This window comes from Columba livia, chromosome 5, assembly GCF_036013475.1.
Source record: "Columba livia isolate bColLiv1 breed racing homer chromosome 5, bColLiv1.pat.W.v2, whole genome shotgun sequence".
Lineage (NCBI taxonomy): Eukaryota > Metazoa > Chordata > Aves > Columbiformes > Columbidae > Columba > Columba livia.
Window position 1 is genome coordinate 47,620,714 of NC_088606.1, and position 21,853 is coordinate 47,642,566.

At 37.5% G+C, this 21,853-nt stretch overlaps 1 protein-coding gene across 6 annotated transcripts in view; it reads right to left on the reverse strand.

Annotated features, from left to right (window-relative positions):
* Positions 1-1,934: 1,934 nt before the first annotated feature.
* IFTAP (intraflagellar transport associated protein) overlaps positions 1,935-21,853 on the reverse strand; it is a 58,999-nt gene continuing 39,080 nt past the window's right edge. For 5 of the 6 annotated variants that reach the window (XM_065064860.1, XM_065064859.1, XM_065064858.1 and 2 more), the window contains one exon: positions 10,781-17,039. In XM_065064860.1, the coding sequence (XP_064920932.1) occupies positions 16,887-17,039 (153 nt within the window). In that variant the 3' untranslated portion in view covers positions 10,781-16,886. Of the gene's footprint in view, positions 3,280-10,780; positions 17,040-21,853 lie in introns of those variants that run through there. The other variant, XR_010473038.1, reaches the window with a different exon arrangement.

The following is a 21,853-nucleotide window of genomic DNA, read 5'->3' on the forward strand; positions in this document are numbered from 1 at the left end:
TTGCAGAAATCTGCAGTTGCGAGCCCAGAGGTACTCAGGTGGTTTCAAAGCAAATTATAAATATTTGTTAGGAGTGGGGCTCAATGCTTTAATTGTGGACTTCTCCTAGTAACAGTAAAAGTAACATAACAGTAACAAAAATCCATTCAGTGCATCAGGTAGTAAAAGCTCTGCAATTTCATGTTTAAGTTGGGTGATATTCACATCCACGGTATATGTTCACTTTTTTTTTTCCTTTTTTTTTTTTTTTTAACAACACCAGGAATACATCCACATGCAACACGAGTGTATTTAGACAGATGTAGCACATAATGATACCAGTAAGCTTAACATTTGTGCAGTGAAAGTTCAGTTCAAAAAAAGTGTGAGCGAGTCCTTCCTGAGGGTAGAAGACTTGCTGCAAAGTTGGAGAATGCTACTTATATGATATGACTTCCTTGATGTCTGTTCTATGTTTTCCTACATTCTCTCTGATATATTGATCCTACATACAGCCTAGGTGTGAGATAAATTTCGCATGCCCTTGCTTCTCATCAGTACTGATGCTCTGGGTTTTCTTATGCTTGCTTTCCTGAAGGAATGGCTGTCCTCGGGAATGTTCTGTTTCCTCCTTTTTTTTATTTCAACTTTGGAATAAAATCAAAACCTTGTTTTATTCTGTGGGTTCTCCCATATAAAGTTCTTTTTATCTCAGAAGTCAATTATGTCAGTTAATAACAAAGAATCTGTTAACATCATGTGATGTACGTGTGGGGCAATATATAAATGTCAAATCTTCCTGCTGCAGGCCACAAGGGAAATGCTGCTTATGAAATATGTTTTAGGAACTGAAAAGGCCAGAGTATTTCTAGGCTGGAGTTTACTAGCCACTGAAGTGCCCATACCCCTGAAAATCAGGCAACGCATCAGCTCAAATCAGAGTTGTGACTCAAATACATATGCCTTCAGGGTTAACATTTAAAGAAAACGAAAACTTAGAAAATAGACTTTTCTTTCCCTGTGTCTTTCAAATGTCTGGAGCAGCAAAAATCTATTGCAAAGACACCAAAAAGCCATTAATTACACTAAATGAACAGATACGTGCTTTTATCATATCATGTGGGGGAAAAAAAAAAAAAAAACAAACATTAACTTCTTGTTATTGTCCAAGATGTTACTTGCTAAGAAAGCCTACATTTTAAAGGGCCAGGATAGAAGATTGGGACTTGAGGCTGTGCTGAATTTCTGTTACATTGATAACATAAAAGCCCCTTTCCCACTCTTCTTACTGGAAGTCCAGTGAGTCTGGCAAATCCCCCCTCATGTGAATTTCCTTTCACTTTATATTACTGAATTTCATCTAACTCATGTTGCTTCTATTCTCAAGAGAAATCATTGCCCCTGAGTGGTGTTCCAGGCCTTTTCTATATTGAAAGCACTTCCCAGAATTGCCACAAGTAATTTTTATTAGCAGACACATCCTTTTTGTATTACAGATATTAACGAAAGAAGAAATGAGATCATGATGCAGTGGGCAAGGAGTATGGCAGGGAGATCAAAACCACTCTATTTATAGCCCACAAACTAAAATGCATTCTTTGTTCTCAGTAGCAACAGCAAGGTTGAACATGAGGGCAAACACATGATTGCTAATGGAACTGAGGATCTCAAAAGTAGAATAACAGCTTCTGAAGAAGAAGCAAACCCCCAGTGATCTCAATAAAGTGCAACAGATGCACATCCCAGAACTGCAAAAAACCCAATAGATTGAGCTACAAGCTGAGTAGCAAGGATTTTTAACAAATTTTCAATTTGGCAAATATCATATGACTGTGAACAGAAGGATAATATCTTTATGGAAGGGGTAAAAATTAATGCACGCTACTGCTGTTCCACTACTCTGACCACAATAAAGCACTTGAACAGATATTCGAAGTAAGGAAAAGGTGGGGAAATGAGGTCTGTATTTTCTTTAATAGGAAATAATTGTCAAGACAGTGTATTAATACAACTGGACAAAACATCTATCACAGAATAGCATGGAAAATGTTGGAATATATTTTAAGCATCTTGCAGAAGCTCTCTTGTACTGCTGCAGATGCCCAGGCCACCCAAATCAAACAGCTTCCACCGAGATGTAATAAAGTATAAGAAGGAAGTGACCCAAAGACGATGCAACCTCAAATTGTATTTCCTACTAAACAGATTGCCCGGTAGTAGAGAAGAATAAATATAATCAGGATAGCAGAGCCATTTTGTAGCCTCTGTCACTTCATATGAGGAGGTTTTATCCCATCCACACTTGCCGAAGTGAATGGGGAATCTCACCCTCTGACTCTAAAAGAGCTTATATTACATCTGAAACTTGCCCAATAAATCATTTCTATGTACTTTATAAAAACAGTATTGTTAATTCAGCATCTGTATGTGAAATTCACACTTTTTCTGTGTGCTGTTACAGTGGAAGACAAAATATATGATGCACTATGGATTTTGTTGTTTGTTACCATTAAACCCTGACCAAGTGAAATATTATCTGGGTTTGACAGTAAAGGTACATCAGCTGTGAACTAGAGCTGAGCATTAAATATCACAGTTTCTGTAACTTTCTAGCTCTCAATCCGCACTCTACAGCATCAGCCTTTAATATCTATAGCTACCGTATAGCTACTGCAGTATCTTGCCCTTGCTGAAATACATCTAGCTGCTCAGTGGAAATAAAACTGCACACCAAGGAGGCCTTGCTAGGCATATCCTGGGGACTTAATGCCCGTACTACAAAAATTACACTCATACTGTCCTTTAAAAATGATTGTCAGAAGATGCTGCAGAAGGTCATCGTGCTATTAATACAAAGTGCAAAAGCATAATTTTTTAATCCTAATAGATAACAGAGCAAGTGATAAATGTTTGGGGTTTTAGCACTTGTTTGAGAATAGGGAACTGATATTTTACTTATGTGTGAAGGGAAAAAACAAGCAAAAGCCAGCAGGATTTTTTTTTAAGATGTGTAAGTGTTTTGAAATGAATCTCCTTAATGTCATTCATTCTAAACTACATATATTGGGCTTAGCTATTTCTCCGCACTTCACAGATGATAATTTTTAGAAAAAGGATTTATCATTTTCTTACTAGTAGTGTTTGAGTTTGTTTCTTGTCAGTTTAAGCTCAGGTTTAAAATAAAAGATACAGGTAAACCAAGTCACTTAGGCATACAGGGTGGTGCATTTCTTTGCCTTGCAGCTGGGTCAAAGGCTCCTAATGAAACTCATCCAGATTGTTAATCTTCAGCAGTGTGGCCTGTAAAGCAAAGAGTGCAGAAAATCACACAAAGTAGTACAATCCCAATGCACTATTGACAAAGGTGTTGGGCAAATGGAGATTTGGCAGAGGCTGAATGAAAGAAAAAAACAAAAAAGCACTGACTGAAGGAGTATGGGAGCTATCCTTGCATTTCTGAGCCAGAGAAGATGGGCAGTTGGAAACAGCTTCACCAGCGACATAGAGTCTGCGCTTATGGTGGGTAACAGGATTGAAAGATTAGTAATTGTGTCAATCTGCTCTGAGGAAACAGTGGTATGGGAGGTAGGTCTTCTGGCTCGTGTGCAGGGATTGAAGTGGGATCTATACAGTCTCGGCTGAATTACTCAAGAACAACACATTTCAAGAAAATTAATTACCATGGCCACTTCATTTATCTTGTTAAAAATTACTGAAAGTTATGATTATAACACACAGGTTATGTTACACACCTCATAATGACCATAATGTATTTGTTATATTATGCACCTGGAAAAGAATTGTATGTCACTTATATTTCCTCTTTCAATACATTTCTTAGTCTTGGTCTTGGCTGTTGGATGCAGGGAGACGCAGGAACTACCAAAATACCAAAGACTTGTTTAGCAGTTGTTAGCAAATTTCCATTCTGATCTTTTCCACTACCACTTAAACCATGCCTTCTGTGAGTCAATAAAGAAGACAGGGAATTGTGTGGCTCTTGATCTTCATCCTGGAAATGTACCCACAAAAAGGACTTTAGGCATTGAAAAAAATCCCTGGTATTACTGTATCAATTACTTCAACACATTTTCAGTGGTTTTAGACAGTTTATATTATACAGCTACCTTACCGGCCACATGATCCAAACACTTGTTTAATTCCTAACATTTGTATTTTTGCTAGCCTGATGGGTGTTACTCAACCTACACCAACCAGTTTGAAAGTACTAATATCACAAGCATGAATCTAAGCAGTTGCATGAGTGTGGCTTAGTTGGAGCCCCTGCTCCCATGCTTTGGGATTATTTATTTTGTTTTATTTTACATTTGTGTCTGACAGAAGGAGAAGAAAGGAACAAAGACAGCACAGCATTGCTGGTTAGATGAAAAAAACTTGCATTTTCTTTCTTGCAACTTTAAGGCGGCATCCAGACTCCTAGAGCTAAGGATGATTGGAATAATGCAGCAGTGGCTGATAACACGTCTAGGCCTAAGAGGCTGAAAAAAAAATGAAAAAAACCTCATTAATTTTGTGTTGGTAAAACTGAAATCAGCTGAGCTGTGACAGAAGCACAGAGAAGGGTTTTTCCACAGAGGAACAGAGCTCAACAAAGGTAAAGGAAAAAGCAGGGAAAACTGTGGCTTGGGAACTGAAGTGGTGGAGCTGCAACAGCACACAGAAAGCAGGATGAATATGAAAGATAACAGCCCCAGAGACCTGAAGTACTTGGCACTGAGTGTTGTCTTTGTAGCATAAGTCCTCTCCTGCTCAGTCTGACTCTGAAGGGCCCTCCTGTCAGGCTAAACAGAGAAGAAAGCCACAGGTGCATGAACCCTTTGCTGCTCTGCTGCAGTGATCTCCTGAAAGGTTCAGCCAAACCACACCAGCTCTGAGGGGTTTTGTGCTGAGAGCCATCCACAGCCACTGAACACAGAAACATGTGCCCAAAACTTTTCCCACTAAGTTCTTCTGCAATGCCACTATTTTGTAGACATTAAGAAAAGCTTATATTTCGGTTAGAGTGACTAGATTGTTTGAACAGTAAAGTTTTCTTCTGAGAGGGAGAAACCTTCACAGTTCCTGATTTCTCTGTGTGTATGACAGGTAGAGGTTTTTATTATCCTAAGTGCTCCTCTGAGGCAGGTGTATTTGGTTTTATGGAATTATACTAATTAGTCATATATTCTTCCAATACCAGCTACATTATTGCTGCAAAAGTTAAACTGTAGTAGCGCTCAGGATGCATGCAAATAATACGAGTAGAGAACAGAAAGGGAAAAATTTATTTTTCCTATACATTACTCTCTATTTTAATAGAAAAAAACAATCAGTGCTACCATGTACAAGCATAATATTTCCAAGGTAAAGCAGCTGTCTTGTATCTACCTATTTTTGCTCAGTAAATGAATGTTGCCTGGGTAAGAGCCACACAACAGCTGTTCAGCAGTGCTGCAACACTGCCTCCATGTGGTCTGTACTGGGATTTGCTTTTACGGTGGCAATACAATTGGTCTCGTTTTCCTGTTATTTTAGACAAATAAGAAAGAAAATAAAAAGAAAATAAGAGGAGGGGAGGAGAGAGGAAGAAAAAATAAAAAAGAAAAGAAAAAAGAAAGAAGAGAAAAGGAGAAAGGGGAGGGGAGGGGAGGGGAGGGGAGGGGAACCCTTTGTTGGCTTCCCCTTAAACCCTGCCGGTCATTCATTAGTCTCTTAAGAGAGTCAGTCAGCTAGCAGTACACTTAGGCATATCTTACTGGTCTGTTTTTCTCGTGGGGCACAACAGGAGTTAGGAATTAATGATCCCAAGTGGAAAATTCAAGAACTGAAATAGATCAGTACTTTCTTTTCCAAAAATGCTGTTTTTAATGTTTTTGCTGAAACTGTCAAGCAACATCTTTCCTAGAGTATCCCCATTGGAAATCACATTCCACTTACAGTGGAAATGATTAGACATGCATGATTGCCTTTATGGATCAGTGACATTTTCAATCATCTTTGACACACTCTTCCATCTTTCAGAAGGGTTAGGTCTTGGCTATCTGTGATGCTGATTCCAGCACTAACAGAGTTCCCAAACCATCTATCTTTGCCTTTCAACAAGATGAGGTGTGGGGTTTTTTTTTTTCAATCTTAATGAAGAAGGCTAAACATTAAAAATAGAACCTTTAATGCACTCAAAATACAGTAGTGAGAATGCATATTTTATTTTTGCTATTTTTCACTTCAGAGAACTAAAAAGGTACACAAATGTTTAGCATCTGTGATGACAGGAAAGACAAATTCAAATAATATAAAATGAAATTCTTCTGTAATCCCTATTGATGGGAAGGCAGAGGGCTACATAGGACCATTCATGCCACAGATGCAAAGAGCAAATATATGTTTTTACAAGCAGTGTGGAAAACAAATACATTTGCTTTCTCAGATAAATTTACAGACTGCATTTAGTCAGTTAAGCCTGATCATCACAAAGTCATTGAACCTACAGTCCCCCAGCTGGCCCAAAAGACTGGCAGAAACCAGGGACAGTAGGTGCTGAGTTAGCTCTCAGTGAGACACAAGCAGATTTGAAACCTGTCCTCGAGGAAGTCAATCCTTCCTGAATTAAGTGGTGTAAATTGTACCTCTCTACTTAATGCCAGGCAATGTCATGGAGCCATTCTGGTTACTGCCTTTGCCATTCCGGTCAATAAAAATTATTTTTACTGGTACACAAGCTGAACGAGTGCATCTGACAGAGCTCCTTGCATACTGATGTTTTACGGCCCAATTCTGTCACAATTCAAAATGCTAGCTATTAAATTTAAGATTTCTAATTAAATTAAATCTCTAAATAATGTAGAAAGCACTATCTCAGAACAGAGCAGTCCCGTGGTACAGCACTCAGAGCCAAGATTCTGCACCTCTGAAATTAATTTCTAGCACAGATTTGCCTTCACACAGCTGCAAGAAAGCTTCCTCTCCCATCTCGAGTCTTTCACTAACCATAGTTACTAGCTTCCTTTTATAAACAAATCCCTCACCAGTAGGCTCATCTCTCTAAGAAATCAGAAAGAACAGGAGTCTGGTTCAGTCCCATGTGGGTACAGACTCTGAAGTTTAGCTCGCATTTATCCAAATCTTTGACCAGGAGACATTTCAGACTCTTTACCGAAACTGGCTTTTTGTTTATTCCATTTAGCCTCTCTTCTATATAAAAGGCCTTAATAGCTTTTATGTCACATGCTCTGCAATGAACAGATAATTGCATCAACCCAGCAAGAGCATGCCTCACTAAGTGAGCAATATCCTTTTTCAACAGGGCAAAAATACCAATGAAGGCCCACTTAATTGTTCCATGATACAATTTAGCACTGCTATAGCATGTATTAAATTAATTAAAAGGCTTTCCTTCCCATCAAACGTAATCAAGGCAATTTGCTTCCAAACATAATCAAGAAACTATGCAAGAAAAGCTTAGCAATATGAGCTATTTTTTCATGTGGAAAGTTAATTGATTTTCTATGAATTTTCCCCTCTGGGATTCAAATGAAGCTTTACAAAAATTGTTGTTCATTTATGTGTAATTAGTCCACTTGAACTTTGAAAGGTTACCTGAAACTAGGCCAGCAAAGTACTTTTTTTTCCCCTTCTTCTAGAAGATTGTATAAATTGTAATTTAAAACAAACAGAAACACACAAAACAGAAAACAAAACAAAACAAACAAACAGAAACACTAGCTAGAGGTCACAGAAAACTCCAGAGTGCTTAAACCAATTAACATTTAAACCAGAGAAATTTTACTGTGACGTAATAATCAGTTTCCTCTCCTACTGAATACATCAACAAACACCTTTCTGAATGTTAATAAGATGCGAGTGGTTTGAAGAAACACACATTATTGTGTGATCAGTATTTGGCGCCAAAGTAAAATTATGTCTGGAAAAGGAAGGTTAGGGAAGGTGAACTGAAAGGTAAAACTGAACATTCAGTTAAACCAACAAGCCATACTGAGTCTAGGCATTGGCATTCTCCCTTAGCCATTCCTTTGGGGAGGACAGGGTGAATCAGGGTTACATGGAGGAATGTTTTGGAACAGAAAATAGATTTAAAAACCCCATTCTACTCCAAGGTGTCTCTTGGTAAGTTGTAGCTCCCTGAACATGTCCCAGAGAACTGGAAGCACTATACATAAGCCCAGTTAAAAGAGACAACAGTGAGAGTGTGTGTGTTTGCTATGCTGATTCTGAAACAGCTACAGTGGGAAGGGAGTATCAAGAGGAATTAATAGTGATCAAAAGACAGACTGTTTTTAAGTTGATTGAACTGAGTTTTGTTCCAAATTATTACAACTCCCTGATTTTGGTAGTACAAATGCTTCCCTAAAATATGGGCTTAACTTAGTACACATCTATTCCAACTGACAAGTGGCCAACCAAAGGGTTTCAATGGCCCCTTCGGCTCTCAGTAAGGAGAAGGTTCCCATTTCCTGTTGAAAAATGTAGGAACACCATACCCTGTTCCCTGCATATTGCAATACATTATATTGATTGCTGTATAGCGTGGCAGTTAAGACCAATAAAGGAAAGGAGAAAAATGTAAAAGAAGCATACCCTGCAAATATGAATTTTTCAGTTGTTTTAGATTCTGGAAAACAAAATAACTTCACGTATTCCATAGTATGATCAAATACGATGTCATTTACTCAGGCAAAGAGATTAAGGCAAGATATAATGATTCATGAGCCACAGGTCTACATGCAGACACAGGTTTTCTCAAAGCCCTGATGTGTTTCTGATCCAACATTCCACTTCAAAATTCTCACCTCTAAATTTAGCTATTCTTTTAAGAGCAGAAAAAAAAGCCTGCTCTCCTATCTTACTGTGAAATTGTAATGCAACTAGACTGTTCAGAAAAGCAGAATATTTAAATAACACATCATTTCTCATTTTGGCAAATGTTGGCAGTGATGCTTCATTTATGGGTTGCCACAGCCTGTGTATAACTCAAGAGTTTGTAGAGATGCTCTGGAACTAAAACAGTGAGACTGAACCTGCATCACTAAACTGAACCACCTTTTTTTCCATTATGAAAACTGGAGTCCCAAGATGATAGGCATCTTAACAAGTAAAATTCTTCAGACTTCAACCATTCATTCTCACATACCTCAGTCTTAGAGGAAAGATATTATTCAAAACAAACTCCTGCCTGACGCAGTATTTTGTGCCCACAGCATATTCTCCAATATTTTTTTCAGATTTTTTTTAAATTGACCTCAGCAAATCAGCTCCACCAACTTCCTTTGTGGTAGTTGCAGAGTCTAGTATATCTGGATATCAGCAAGTTGTTTTTCTTAAATTTAATATTACTTAATTTTATTTCGATCTTAATTTCATCACTTCTGTTCAGAGCACTTCAAGTTATGTTTTTTCAGTATCATCTCTGAAGGATGACTTTCATCTGTTTGTTCAGGGGCAGTGAGTGAAAAGTATCAAAATAATATATATATTTCAAAAATGAAATTTGGGTAAGTGTAGGACTACAAGCAGTACCAAATAAACACTCATTTGATCATTTGTGATCAGAGCATAATCCTGCCAATTAGTATATCCTCTCAGTTGCAAGCACCTTATGAAACACACTCCATAATGAATAATATTACCCTTGGAATAGTATTCAACTTAATTTGGATAGCTTGTTTGCCAGCACATTCATATATGTGGGTTTAGGGTTGTGGTAGGGTGTTATTCAGCCAGCTCTTTTGACAACTAAGATTCTCTTACAAATACCACATTCAGAGCACAGACAATATTTGGCTGCTTAACCAACCTCTCTTCCCACTAGCTCCCTTCTTCCTACTCTCAGCAGAAAGACAGCCACTGGGCCATTATTTTTTGGACAGTTTGCTCTATTAATGTTCATGAATAGCAAATAAATCTGCGGAATTCAGGAAGTATTTCACAACCCAAAACAAAGAGCCTTAAGATCACAATTTTGTTGTGGGAAATGCTATTCAGCTAGTGCAAGCTGTCAGTATTTTTGACAGTCTGGATTTTGAAATATGTTAGGTAACAGAATCCTTGATGGGCAGAAGAGCCGAAGTGTAAGCATCTGACTTAAACAAAGGCATTTTGGAATTAAATTTTTATTCAGTAAGCAGGCTGACCATTACTTGTATTTTCCTGATTGTTTCTTTTTGAAAGCTTTGCAAATGCTAAGCTTGTGCATGAAATTGTAACAGTGCTTTGATGTTTCCTGGCCCAGACACAAGCCTTCCATCTTTTTTAGTTTAAAATTTTATCCACCAGGAAAGTAGCTAATTGGATTAATCTAGTGTCTTGTCAAGTTTAGGAAAGCTAGTTGCAAATCTGACGTAGGAAAGACAAAAACAAAAATAAGGAAAAGATAATGAAAAAATGCATTTCAACATTGCTCTCTCAAAGAACAAATATGCAATCTGCAGCAAATTTAAATGAGAGTCAACACTTCCAAGTAATCAGTAGAATCTGTCCTCCAGCTAAGCTATTCCACGGAGCATAAGCAACGTAATAAATGGTGCTTGCCTCTTTCTAATAATTACGCATACCATATTGTATATTACAAGGTTTTACATGTATGGACAGAAAAGCAGATGCATTCAAGAAAACTTACTGAACTTAAGGCTTACTTGCACACACCTGCACTCCAGAAACAGTGCCAGCAGAGTCCTCAACCACAAGAGCCACAGAAGAACAAAGTCTGTTGTAACATGATAGAATGCAGCTAAAGCCTTAATTTATGTTGCTAGTACTGCCACAAAATACACTGAAGAATCCCACACAATTTTTAATCTCATTTTAATGGCTCAAGAGATAACTGTGTTGTAAATTCACATTAATTACAAAATGATTAGACTAATTTTCCAGTTGGGCATTCAAAGGTTTTAAAGAATTGTATTAATTCAACAGAACATTTTATTATGGTTCGTCTCTAGAAAAATATCATCTTCCATTTAGTTCTACTATCTTTATAGTATTTTTATAGAATACCATTTCCATAGCTTCTTTTTATATAGGTAGGTCCCTGACTGCTTTGCTTTTGTAGTCCACATGGGTACTAAGTGGTTGCTTGAGAAATGTTTGGTTAGAGATTTTTAAAGCAGAGAATCTACTTCCCCAAAGTTTGGGAATATTCCAATCAAAGAGATTTTCTACAGCCTGAAATTCAGAGTGAAGTTAGATTTAGGGATTTTGTTCAGATCTGTCTTTCTTTATTACTTTGAAAAGTTTACATGGATAGATACACTGAACAAGACACCACAGAATAAAATACATACATAAAATATGTACATACATAAATTAATAAATAATTACATACATAAATAAATACATACATAAATTATAGATTGTTGATCAGGGATTTTATTATCTGTCCTTTTTTGAAGTGCTGTAAATGAGATAAATATTTCTGCATTTTCACGAGGCATTAATATAGATTTCCATTTTAACTGTGGGGCACTGCAATTTCAAATAAAGTAGCCTGTCTACAAATGTGATGGTACCTTTGAAGATTTGCTTCTCTCCTTTCAGACTTGTCATAAACAAGCACTAAAACTAACTGCAGTCTAACTCCATGGCATTTTACAGCTCACACACTTGCAACATTGGCTTACAGTACCTTGCCAGCAAAACATGAGGTGTCACTTCCAACAGCCAGCAATCACAAATTTACCGAACACATGATCTTTTGAGATGTTCTACAACTTAACACTATTTCAGAGAAAACTGTCTGTCGTGTTTTCCCAAGTATATGGGCAGACATTTAGCACCTGGAGAACTGCATGTGCCCAAGACAGGCAAAGGCAGCCTGGATGGGTGGGTGCATCCCCCCTCCCAGAAGAGCCCACGACACATGTAGCACTTCACACCCACCTGTGCTAACTGACACCTCACCACAAGAAAGCACACTGTGGTGGGAATGCCCTTTGCTGTCACACGGGCTTGGCTCTGCTGTACAGGGAGCTCACCTCCTGAGGCCAGTAAGAACCCGTGTCACACATTTCCTCACTTTACTGGGTGCTTGTCACGCAGAGGCTGAGCTGCAGCCTGTGAAGGAGGGTAGTAAGCTGCCTGTTCAGCACAGCCACAGTAAGTCAACAGGTTAGTTATCACTTTTCCACCGCATGTCTTCAGGGGTATCACATTCACAACAGTTGGAACACAAATCTGTTGAAAAGAGGAGAATAGCCACACTCATCTAAACTATTCAGCAGGAGAGAGTGTGCATAGAGCCCTGGTACAAGACTGCTGCTTCAGCTTCTTTGGTCAGCCTAACTGAATTGTCTTGCTGTCTCTTTGCAGGGCTGTAAGAATTCATACCTGGGTAGGACCAAGGTGCTGCTTAGACTCCTGAGTAAAACCAAAGGTAGATGACAACAGGATACAAATCAGCCTGCCATCCAAGCAGATACTTTGATACTAAGTGGCTGTTTAGCAACACCATGAGGTATATGAAATCGCTGAATAAGTAGGAATTTGGTCCTATTTTTACATCTGCATTTAGTTTTGCATCACTGAGAGAGTCTGCCTTTTTAAGAAAGTGTATGCTTTTGCAAAGGAAGTGAGATCTTTTTAAAATAATTCCACAATAAAGCAAAGTCCATTTCCAATCTTTGACAAGATGCAGAGGGAAAAACAGCTTTAAAGGAGGTGGGAATCTTTGGTAATTATGGATGTAATCAAGTTTCATGATTTGAACAGGACTTGAAAAATGTATGTGAGATTTTTGTTAAAGCAAAAAACAATGTTCTAAGCACAAAATACTACCAAAATTCCATAATTACTTGTGTAAAATTCATAACTGAAAGTTAAAGATATGTCTTTTACATTTTATTTGTATTGTCTTTGCATTTAAATATTTTCCCATAATGATAATGGGTCACACATATAGCTTTATATTCAGTAAAGTTAAATTTGGAATATATTTGGCCTTGTATTCTTTCAGCTAAGACTGTAAATACCAGGATCCTATCTGCTCTGTATGAATATACATGGTCTCATAGGAGTTCTGCCAGTTCATCACAGCAGAAAATCAAGGCCAAAGGGTCTTTTCCATAAGAGCAGGGATTTGTTTCCAAGACATTTTCCTCAAAACATTTTGAATTATCTGGTGAGTACTCTCCATACTAAAACTATTTTCTGTCAGTGGCACTGTCTGTACATAATAATACCTTTATTCATTAATAGAAATATATTTAGAACCATAATAATGCCTGAGTGAGATTTGTCTGCATCTCTTTTTATTGCTTAAATTTATATTGTATCCTTTCACAACCATTATCTCAGCAAATAATGACTCTTGCTTTTACACCCACAAGGAGTAACTCTGAGCATTAGTAATATCCAAGCTTGCACTACAGCCAGCCAAGGAAACAATCCTTCAGATTCTTGCTCCAGTGGAAGGACTACTATGCTTCCCATAAAACTCAAGGAGTTTCTCCCCATAACTCAGGATCCATAAAGACTGTGGAAAGAAGCAGTCAATATCTTTCTGCTAACACCCAAGTAAACAACAAATTTAATACAGAAAAGCTCACTGGCTGATATAGATGCATATCTCTATTGCACTTGAGACATCAATGAAGTCATGTATACAAAGGGATTAGAGAGATGCATCACAGAGCCTTCACTCCCAACAAGTTCAACCAACATCAGAGATTTTGCATTTCAAAATCCTTGCCAGTACAGTAGGGAGAAAATCCTATTCCCTACTGCAACAGCCCCTAAGTCAGTTCCAAATAATACCTGAAGTTCCCTGTTCCATGCACGAGTTTGCCTTTAGCTCTTTTGGGAAACAGGAAAAATGTTTAGAAAAGACCATAAATAGAGACTGTCTGTTACCAGCCCCTGCTGAAAATCTTGAATATTAAAGAGAATACAAGCTACAAGAGGAGAAGATATGTACGCCAAACAACCTTGCAAACACTGAAACAATCCAAGGTAACTAATTCCATGCACATGTACAAAATTTAACTTGCACATAAAGCAAGTTCGTAAAAATGACAACCTGGTAATGGAGAAGTGAAAAATACGCTTCCTCTGTGAGCAAGCCAATAAAATGTCATGTTCAGAAAATGTAGCCTACATTGCCTAATCTCCACTGTGATATTCATCTCTGTTAACAAAGAGCAAAATCTACTCATGAGTAGTGTAAATGTAAGTGAATTATCCCCATTTCTCTGAGTAAGATGGATGTCACTAAAGAGTTACAATTTTGTTGGGTATGCTGCAGCAAAGTGTTTCTTTATATCAAATGGAACTATATAATGACTGTACTGAATGACACTTACAGAGCAAAATAGGTACTCTGAACATTTGGTAAGAGAATCATTTGCCTATGAGACAAGGAACTGAATGGCTAGATGTATCCCTAATGGACAGGGAAAAACTGATAATGAAATGAATAGAAAATAGAGATTCCAGAGCTGATTTGGCCTGAAGATCATCATGAATCCCTGGATCAGTTTTCTCATTGACTCTACTGGCAACAGGATTCCAACAGGACTGATTCATAGTTTATGTTTCATACGTTTCTAATAAAACACAGAAAAAACTTGCTGAATACATCATTCCACAAACCCACAAAAGTCCACCTTAACTTATGGTTGATTCTTTGCAGGATATCAAACCCTGTACGCAGACGTCTCTTAGACTGAAGCTTCCTTTATCTTTGCTATACATACATATGTTAATAGGGTTGTCTCCCTTATTTTTCTGTTGAGGCTTTTAAAGGCTGATGTTACTATCTTTGTACAGCAGCTTGCAATTTCTTCCTCTCAGATTCACTCATGGAGCTCTTCCAGAACTTACTTCTTATCCCTCCCATTTATATACATTATCTGTGTATTCCAGAAGAAGACAAATTAATAAATAGATCTACTCAGGAATTTTTATCTGAACAATTCACTGGCAAATTCCAGTTGTATCTGAAGCACTTAAATCAAAATATCTTGGGTTCAACAAAACACTTCATTGAATTCAAATGAATCTACATTAAAAAAAAAAAAAAAGTCCCAAATGACAGCAGAGTCTGCTATCCAGTAAACTACATCAAAAACTGCTTTAACTACAGCAAGGCATCCTTTTGATTGCACATGTTCAAAACAAACTTCTGGATGGAAGTTTATTTTTAACATCTGGACATGCTACCAGCAAGGTCCTATACAGACCAGTTTTTCTATACAACACTTTTGCAGTTTTATATCACTCTCCTTAAGCATCTTGTCTAAGACCACTTTCTTTTCTGGATTTTTTTGTTTGTTTGTTTGTTTGTTTGTTTTTTGGTGAATCTCACTCTTAAATTATATCCCCCTAATTGAGGTAAATACCATTCCTCAAAACTAATGCTATTCAGATTTCAGTGGTACATTATTATGGTCTACAAAACTACTGATCCAGAAAACTTCCTTTAGAGCATCAAAACACCTTTCTTTGCTTTTATTAATTGGTGACAATGGAACAGGCAATGAGCCACAGTGATTTCATCCAGAGCCTTTAAAAAACCTGTGGTTTGGTCTCTAGTCTATCTGCTCAGGCTCTCTTCCCATATTCATCATGTTAATCCTCCACTTCAGAAATAATGGAGGTAGGTCAAGGACAAAATGTTGATAAAAAAACTACAGCTAATGCAGTTATACCAGAAAAAAAAATACAATTCAGTGTTGTGATGTTACAACAAGCCTCAATAGCAAAGCTTCTACACTGAGCTGGAAAAAAAAAATTCTAAACACCTCATAGCAAGAGTACATACTACCTTGTGTGAGAGATGCACACTATTCTCTCCCAGCCACACTAGCTGACCTTTAAGGAACCCCAGAGTCTACTGTATTTCAGCAATGCTGACTGTAAACCATAAGCTGGTATTTGGAATCATCTCCTGTAAAAAAAAAAAAAAAGTAAAATCTGACAGCCCTTCAATGCTAGTTCCTTTAAATTATAAGATCACTATTTTTTCCTCTGAGGAAGGCCTTTTGTAGCAGTTCATGTTTTAATTGTTAGGAGTTGCACCACATCGATTCCGATGAACTCAAAAAGTTCATTGGAAACAAGAATAGATATTTCTCTGCAGAACTGAGGTAATCCAAAGGACAGAAAAAAACCCAGCATTCCCAGATTCATTCACTCATATAGCTCTGTCTATGTAAGTGTTATAATTATAGGGAAAGAGAAAGATTGGTCAGCTGCAAAAAGCTCTTATTTACACTACTGAAAGATCTAGGTAAAAGGCAGCTTTAGGACTCGCGTTGCACAAGTCAGGAAATGAGTCAGTACCAAATATAAGCCAGAGTAGCCACAGTGCTACTCTGACTTTCAACAGCTTGTTTTGGTCCTATGGAGCAATTACGCCAGCATACCTAGTCTGAGCCAATACAGGATTCACCCCGCTCAAGGATTTTTCTACAAAAGTGAATTTATGGCTGTCATTTGACATATTCTTCCAACTGCCTTGTACCACCTGGAAAACAACAAAGTAGCTGAGCACTGGGGCCTTAAAATATTAAAGGTCACTGATCTATACAAAAAACCCGTTGGATTTAGGGACAAACACAGACCTCCTTAGCCAACCTGAATATCTAAGCAAATACCTGTACAGAAATATATATAAAGGATGGAAATACCTCCTCTGTGGATAAAGGGCTACTATACAAGCAACTCTGCACAAGCACCATCTTCCTATTCTGTTTTCATTAGGACTAGGAGGAGGTACAAGAAAAGGCAAACTCAGGCTCCAAGGCACCTTGGTAGAACAAACAAAAAAATCTCAGTGATGCCACTACTCACCCCATAGATAAAAACACTAAATAGGAGTACCATGAAGGGCTAGATTTACCCCCTAAAAATGTTATTTCAACAACACTGCACAGAATGTCTTTGACTCATTCTTCAGATCATGCTGACTTGACATCTGTCCGCATTTTCTTCTCTTCAGATAATTCTGTAATGGACTTCAGCTCAGCTTCAGAGAACTTAGGGGTCAGTGCCACATTGTCATAATCAAATTCTTCATCAAGTGAGAATGGTTGAACATTGTTCCATAGTAGCTGCAGTGAGGAAAAACAGATACAAAAATAATATTGCAAGAGATAAGGAAGCTCAAAACATAAACTTCTAATTAATATTTAATTAAGTTATTTTTTTACTCTAGCACTCTCAGCTGATTAAGCTCTTTTTAAGTAAAAGTATAAATTCGATTATTCAATTTGACCTAATTTAAGCCATTAAATTTGCCCCATTTGTACTGTATTGTATCTGAATAAATATCATTAGCTAATTTTGCTCAAGGCAAGGAATCTGAAAACTTACCTTGCATAAATGTCACATTCCTGCCACTTGTAGCAGCAGGGCTGTGGGGATATGGACAAGTTATGTACAACTATGTTAGATTTCAAAGACAGATTCCATATCCTTAAAATTTGGGCTAGTATCACATAAAGCTTCAGTGTACATGCATCTGACACTAATGTAACATGCTTCCCAGAACACAGTTTCAGCAAAGGAAATGCCTGAAATTACCAAAATGACACAATCATTTTTCAGACTCTAATAATTTATTTTCACCATCTCAGAGATATGAAATTGGCTGGTTTGGATTTCTTGCATGATGAACGTAAGAGTCTTACTGCATTTGCCAATATTTGATTTGTTGACATAGTATATAGCATTTCTGTATTGCTTCTCATTGCAATATCTTAGAATAAATGCTCTGCCTATGAAATAAAATAATGAAAACAAAGTTATATGGCAGGCTGCACATTGATAAGGAACTGCAGGGGGCCATGACACAAAAGGTTATGGTGAGCAGTTACATTGAATATTTCCAGTGCTACACAGGAGACATATCCTTACAACCCACTGTACAGGAATGCTACCTATTCTTTGAGACATTAATATAAAGTGTCTAGAAATTTTGACAATGACAAATAGCACAACTCCTCAAGGGTTGTGTATTTCAAAGATTTAAGTACTTCAGAACCAAATCAGCAAAATATTTAAGCACCTGCTTATTTTTTCCAAACTCCTCATGAATCCTCAACTAAGACAATGACTACTGACGCATTTTATGTTAAGAATACACTTATTTGTTTTGCTGAAAGGGAAGAACAACACTCAGCATATTATGGTCACTACACAGCTTAGAAGGCACAAGATCCCACACAATTTCTGGCAGCATTTTGTAAGAAGCTGTATTGACACAGTTAATGCCATTTAATTAGTCAGAGAAGTGTTAGCTGGATTCCTCTACTGTGTCCAGGCACTTGACAGGCATGGCAGTGAGTATCTTGCAAGTATCTACGTCCTTTATTAATAAACTGTAATACTGGCTGATTGATGAGGAAATATTTTTTTTCTGGTTTTGTATAATTTTATTTTATTATTCACCTGTATTGTTTAATGTTCAAGGGAACAGCTTACATTGGCTTCAATAGATGGTGGAATATATAAATCATCCTAGATGCAGACCTGTAGACCATAAGCACTTAGAAACAAGAAAAAAACAAACTTTGCAGACAGAGTTGGTCTAGAAAATGGTATTCACGCTGCATGTAAAGATTATTTTGCTTATGTCCATAGACTATCCCAGATAAGTCATCATTAACATTTATAAGAGCACATTCAATAAATGTTTACATAAAATAAAGCCTGCACACAAACTCTCCTTCCCATTAAGGCTAGTGTCAATTCCTTGACCTCCTCGCCATATTCATGTCCAGTTTCAGCTTTTCCACAGGAAAAGACTCCTAAAATTCCATGCCAGTAAGGGCACCAGCAACTGGGTAACGAGTGATACTAGCATTCAGGGTACAATACCTGTCTTTCCTTTGCAGAAATACGGAACACTCTTCTAAAATGTGGTGCAAGGTGCAATTATTTTTCGGTTTGTTTGGTTGTAACAGTATTTGTTACCACATCTACAGGTAACTAAGCTAAGAAGAGTTTAAATTACAATAAGCCTTCATAGGGATTCTAGAAAAACAAATCTATTCTTTCTTTGCCAACATAGTTATGGAAAGTATATGCACATTCAGTAGGCCTTTGTGTCGAACTTCATGTCATTCCAGGAACATTTTATGCATGTGCAGGGAAATACTGGAAAAACTTCTGTTTAAAAATCACGATCCCAAAATGTTAAGTGGAATTAGATGCCAAAGAAGAACACATCCAACTTCACTGTTTTTTTTTCTGTTACACACTCATTGCACATTTGAAAAGTGTATTCACACTGTAAATTTATCAGTGTGCTCCATCTCTCAAGTGAGTACTCATAGCACTGAGGATCTTTTTTTTCTTCTTCTCCCAATAAGCCATTCACACCAACCTTCCACACAGAGAAGCAATCTGAAACTTTTATACTGCAAACTGCAATTTTTATCTGTTTCCAAAGGAAGAGATTTTACAATAGAACCTGATCAAGTTATTATCTTGTTATATTTGCATAAGGAGCTGAGAGAAATATATGAATTTCAGGTGTCTAATTTAACATCTAATTGAAATCTTTTTGAGAGCTCTCTGGGAATAGAATTTTGCTCTATTAGAACACTGCCAGTTTGCTTAAGATTTCTCCTGTGACTTACTCTCTGAAGAAAAAAAATCATATTCATTTACAGTTTGTGCATGTCCAAATTAATGGGGGAAAGAATGTAATGTTCATATTAATAACTAGAAGTGTTTTGCTAGAGGCTGTTTTACAAAGCGATGTTGTAAATAAAATACCTTAAAGTTCAGTCTATTAATAATTGGCAACTCAGTTCTTTTTATTAATCTATGTGGAGCTACAGTTAATTGAACAGCTTGTCTCTGTCCTTTTAAAACCTTTATTTCTGTGTAATTATGGCACTGATTCTCTTGTTCAAACTATGTAAAGGATGCACACACACTCACCCCTTATTTTGTTGTATACTTAAGCGAAAAATTACTTGTTCAATAACAATAAATAAATTAAAAAAAAACAACAGTGGGGAAAGGTATGTATGCTATTAACTCACGTAAGTTTAATATATACTGGGGTACTTGGGAGAAAAAAAAAAGTTTGTATTGAATTTGGGGCACTGGATTGGGAGTTAGTAAATCTTCACCAGTCTTCCACTTCTGCTTCCTAATTCTGCACAAGTAACTCCATCTCTGTGTCTTTACTGGCCTCTGAGAAAAAGTAACTCTTGCATTTCCTTTCATTTAGTCAGTCCTGTCTTTAAGTTCTTCCTTGTTCTTGTTGTATTTATGCATGGCACTTAGCAGAAACGAACCTCAGTTGAGACCTATCAGTAAAACCTTAAACAAAGGAACTCAATGGAAGCTGTATTTTAGGTTATAAATGCCACCATTCCACAGATAAAGATAAAATGATAGGCATGGAAAATACTTTGCTGAATGTTCAAACTAAAGACAAACAATAGAGAATAGAAGGGTAGAATTCACCTTCCCTAATACCAGCCATATAAAAATTAGGCTTCTAGATTAAGGTAGTCAATTAGCCAAAAAAGACCCAGCCTGAGAGTCAGATGGAGATATATTACATCTTAGGGCAAATGGCTACAGCAAGTGGGATGAATTACTTTCTGAAGGTGCTTAACTCCACCTTCTGATGACAGGACTAAATTAGACCAAGTTTAAAGCTAAGTTAGGTGAGATGAACCCCACTTTGAATGCATGCTTCTATTGAGTGGATGGAAAACATGCATTCAGTTGTGCTCACATGTATGCAGGGGGGGAAATAAGAACAACCAAAGACCCCAGGAAGCAGACATTAAGATATACTGTTAATTAAAATAGAACAAAACAAAAAGTATTTTGTGAAAGACAGTATTAGGCAGAAAAAAAGGAGAGAATAAATACCCAGGTAGGAAAGGTGAATGTTCTGTGATGATGTACTTGAACCATGGAGTGAATGCTGTTTCAACTCACAGTGGCCTGTGGGAGGTCACTTATGCTGCTTTGTCGATAATGAATCCAGGAATATATTTATGTCTAAAACCCAGGAAGAAAGACGAAGCGACATTGGTGGACAACACAAATAATTGGCTGTTTTATTCACTGAGCCTCTTCCCAACAGCTTTTGACAGAGAAACTTTTTCGAGGAGACAACTTTTCTTTAACAATTAGCCAAATTGTACACTGGCTCTTAGCAGACCTTCTTCTTTTAAACTTTCCTTAGCAGTATGTTCAGAGATACACACCTTCTCCTGAAGTTCTTCACAAATATGTCCATAGCATAGACATTTGACATCCTACATTTTACTATGAAGCCTGTTTATATTTCATAGGATGTTTTGACAGAGAGAGAACAGACTCATTTCAAAGCAGGGATGTCTCCAGGAGGGCAGACTTTGACCTGTTTAAGAGGCTGGTTGGCAGAGCCCCTTGGGAGGTAGTCCTAAAGGGCGAAGCAGTCCAGGAAGGCTGATTGCTCTTCAAGAAGGAAATCTTAGAGGTGCAGGAGCAAGCTGCCCCCTGTGCCAAAAGATGAGCCAGCAGGGAAGATGAGTAGCCTGCCTGAACAGAGAGCTTTGGCTGGAGCGCAGGGATAAAATAAGAGTTTACGAGCTTTGGAAGAAGGGGCAGGCAGCTTAAGAGGACTACAAGGATGCCATGAAGTTATACAGGGAGATAATTAGAAGGGCCAAAGCCCAGCTAGAACTTACTCTAGCTATTGCCGTAAAAGACAATAAAAGAAGTTTCTACAAATACATGAGCAAGAAAAGCAGGGTTAAGGAAAATCGCCATCCTTTAGCGGATGTGAGATGTGGATGTGACAAAGTATGAGGAAAAGGTTGAGGTATTTAATGCCTTCTTTGACTCAGTCTTTAATAGTAACATCAGTTGTTCTCAGGGTAGCCAGCCACCTGAGCTGGAAGACAGG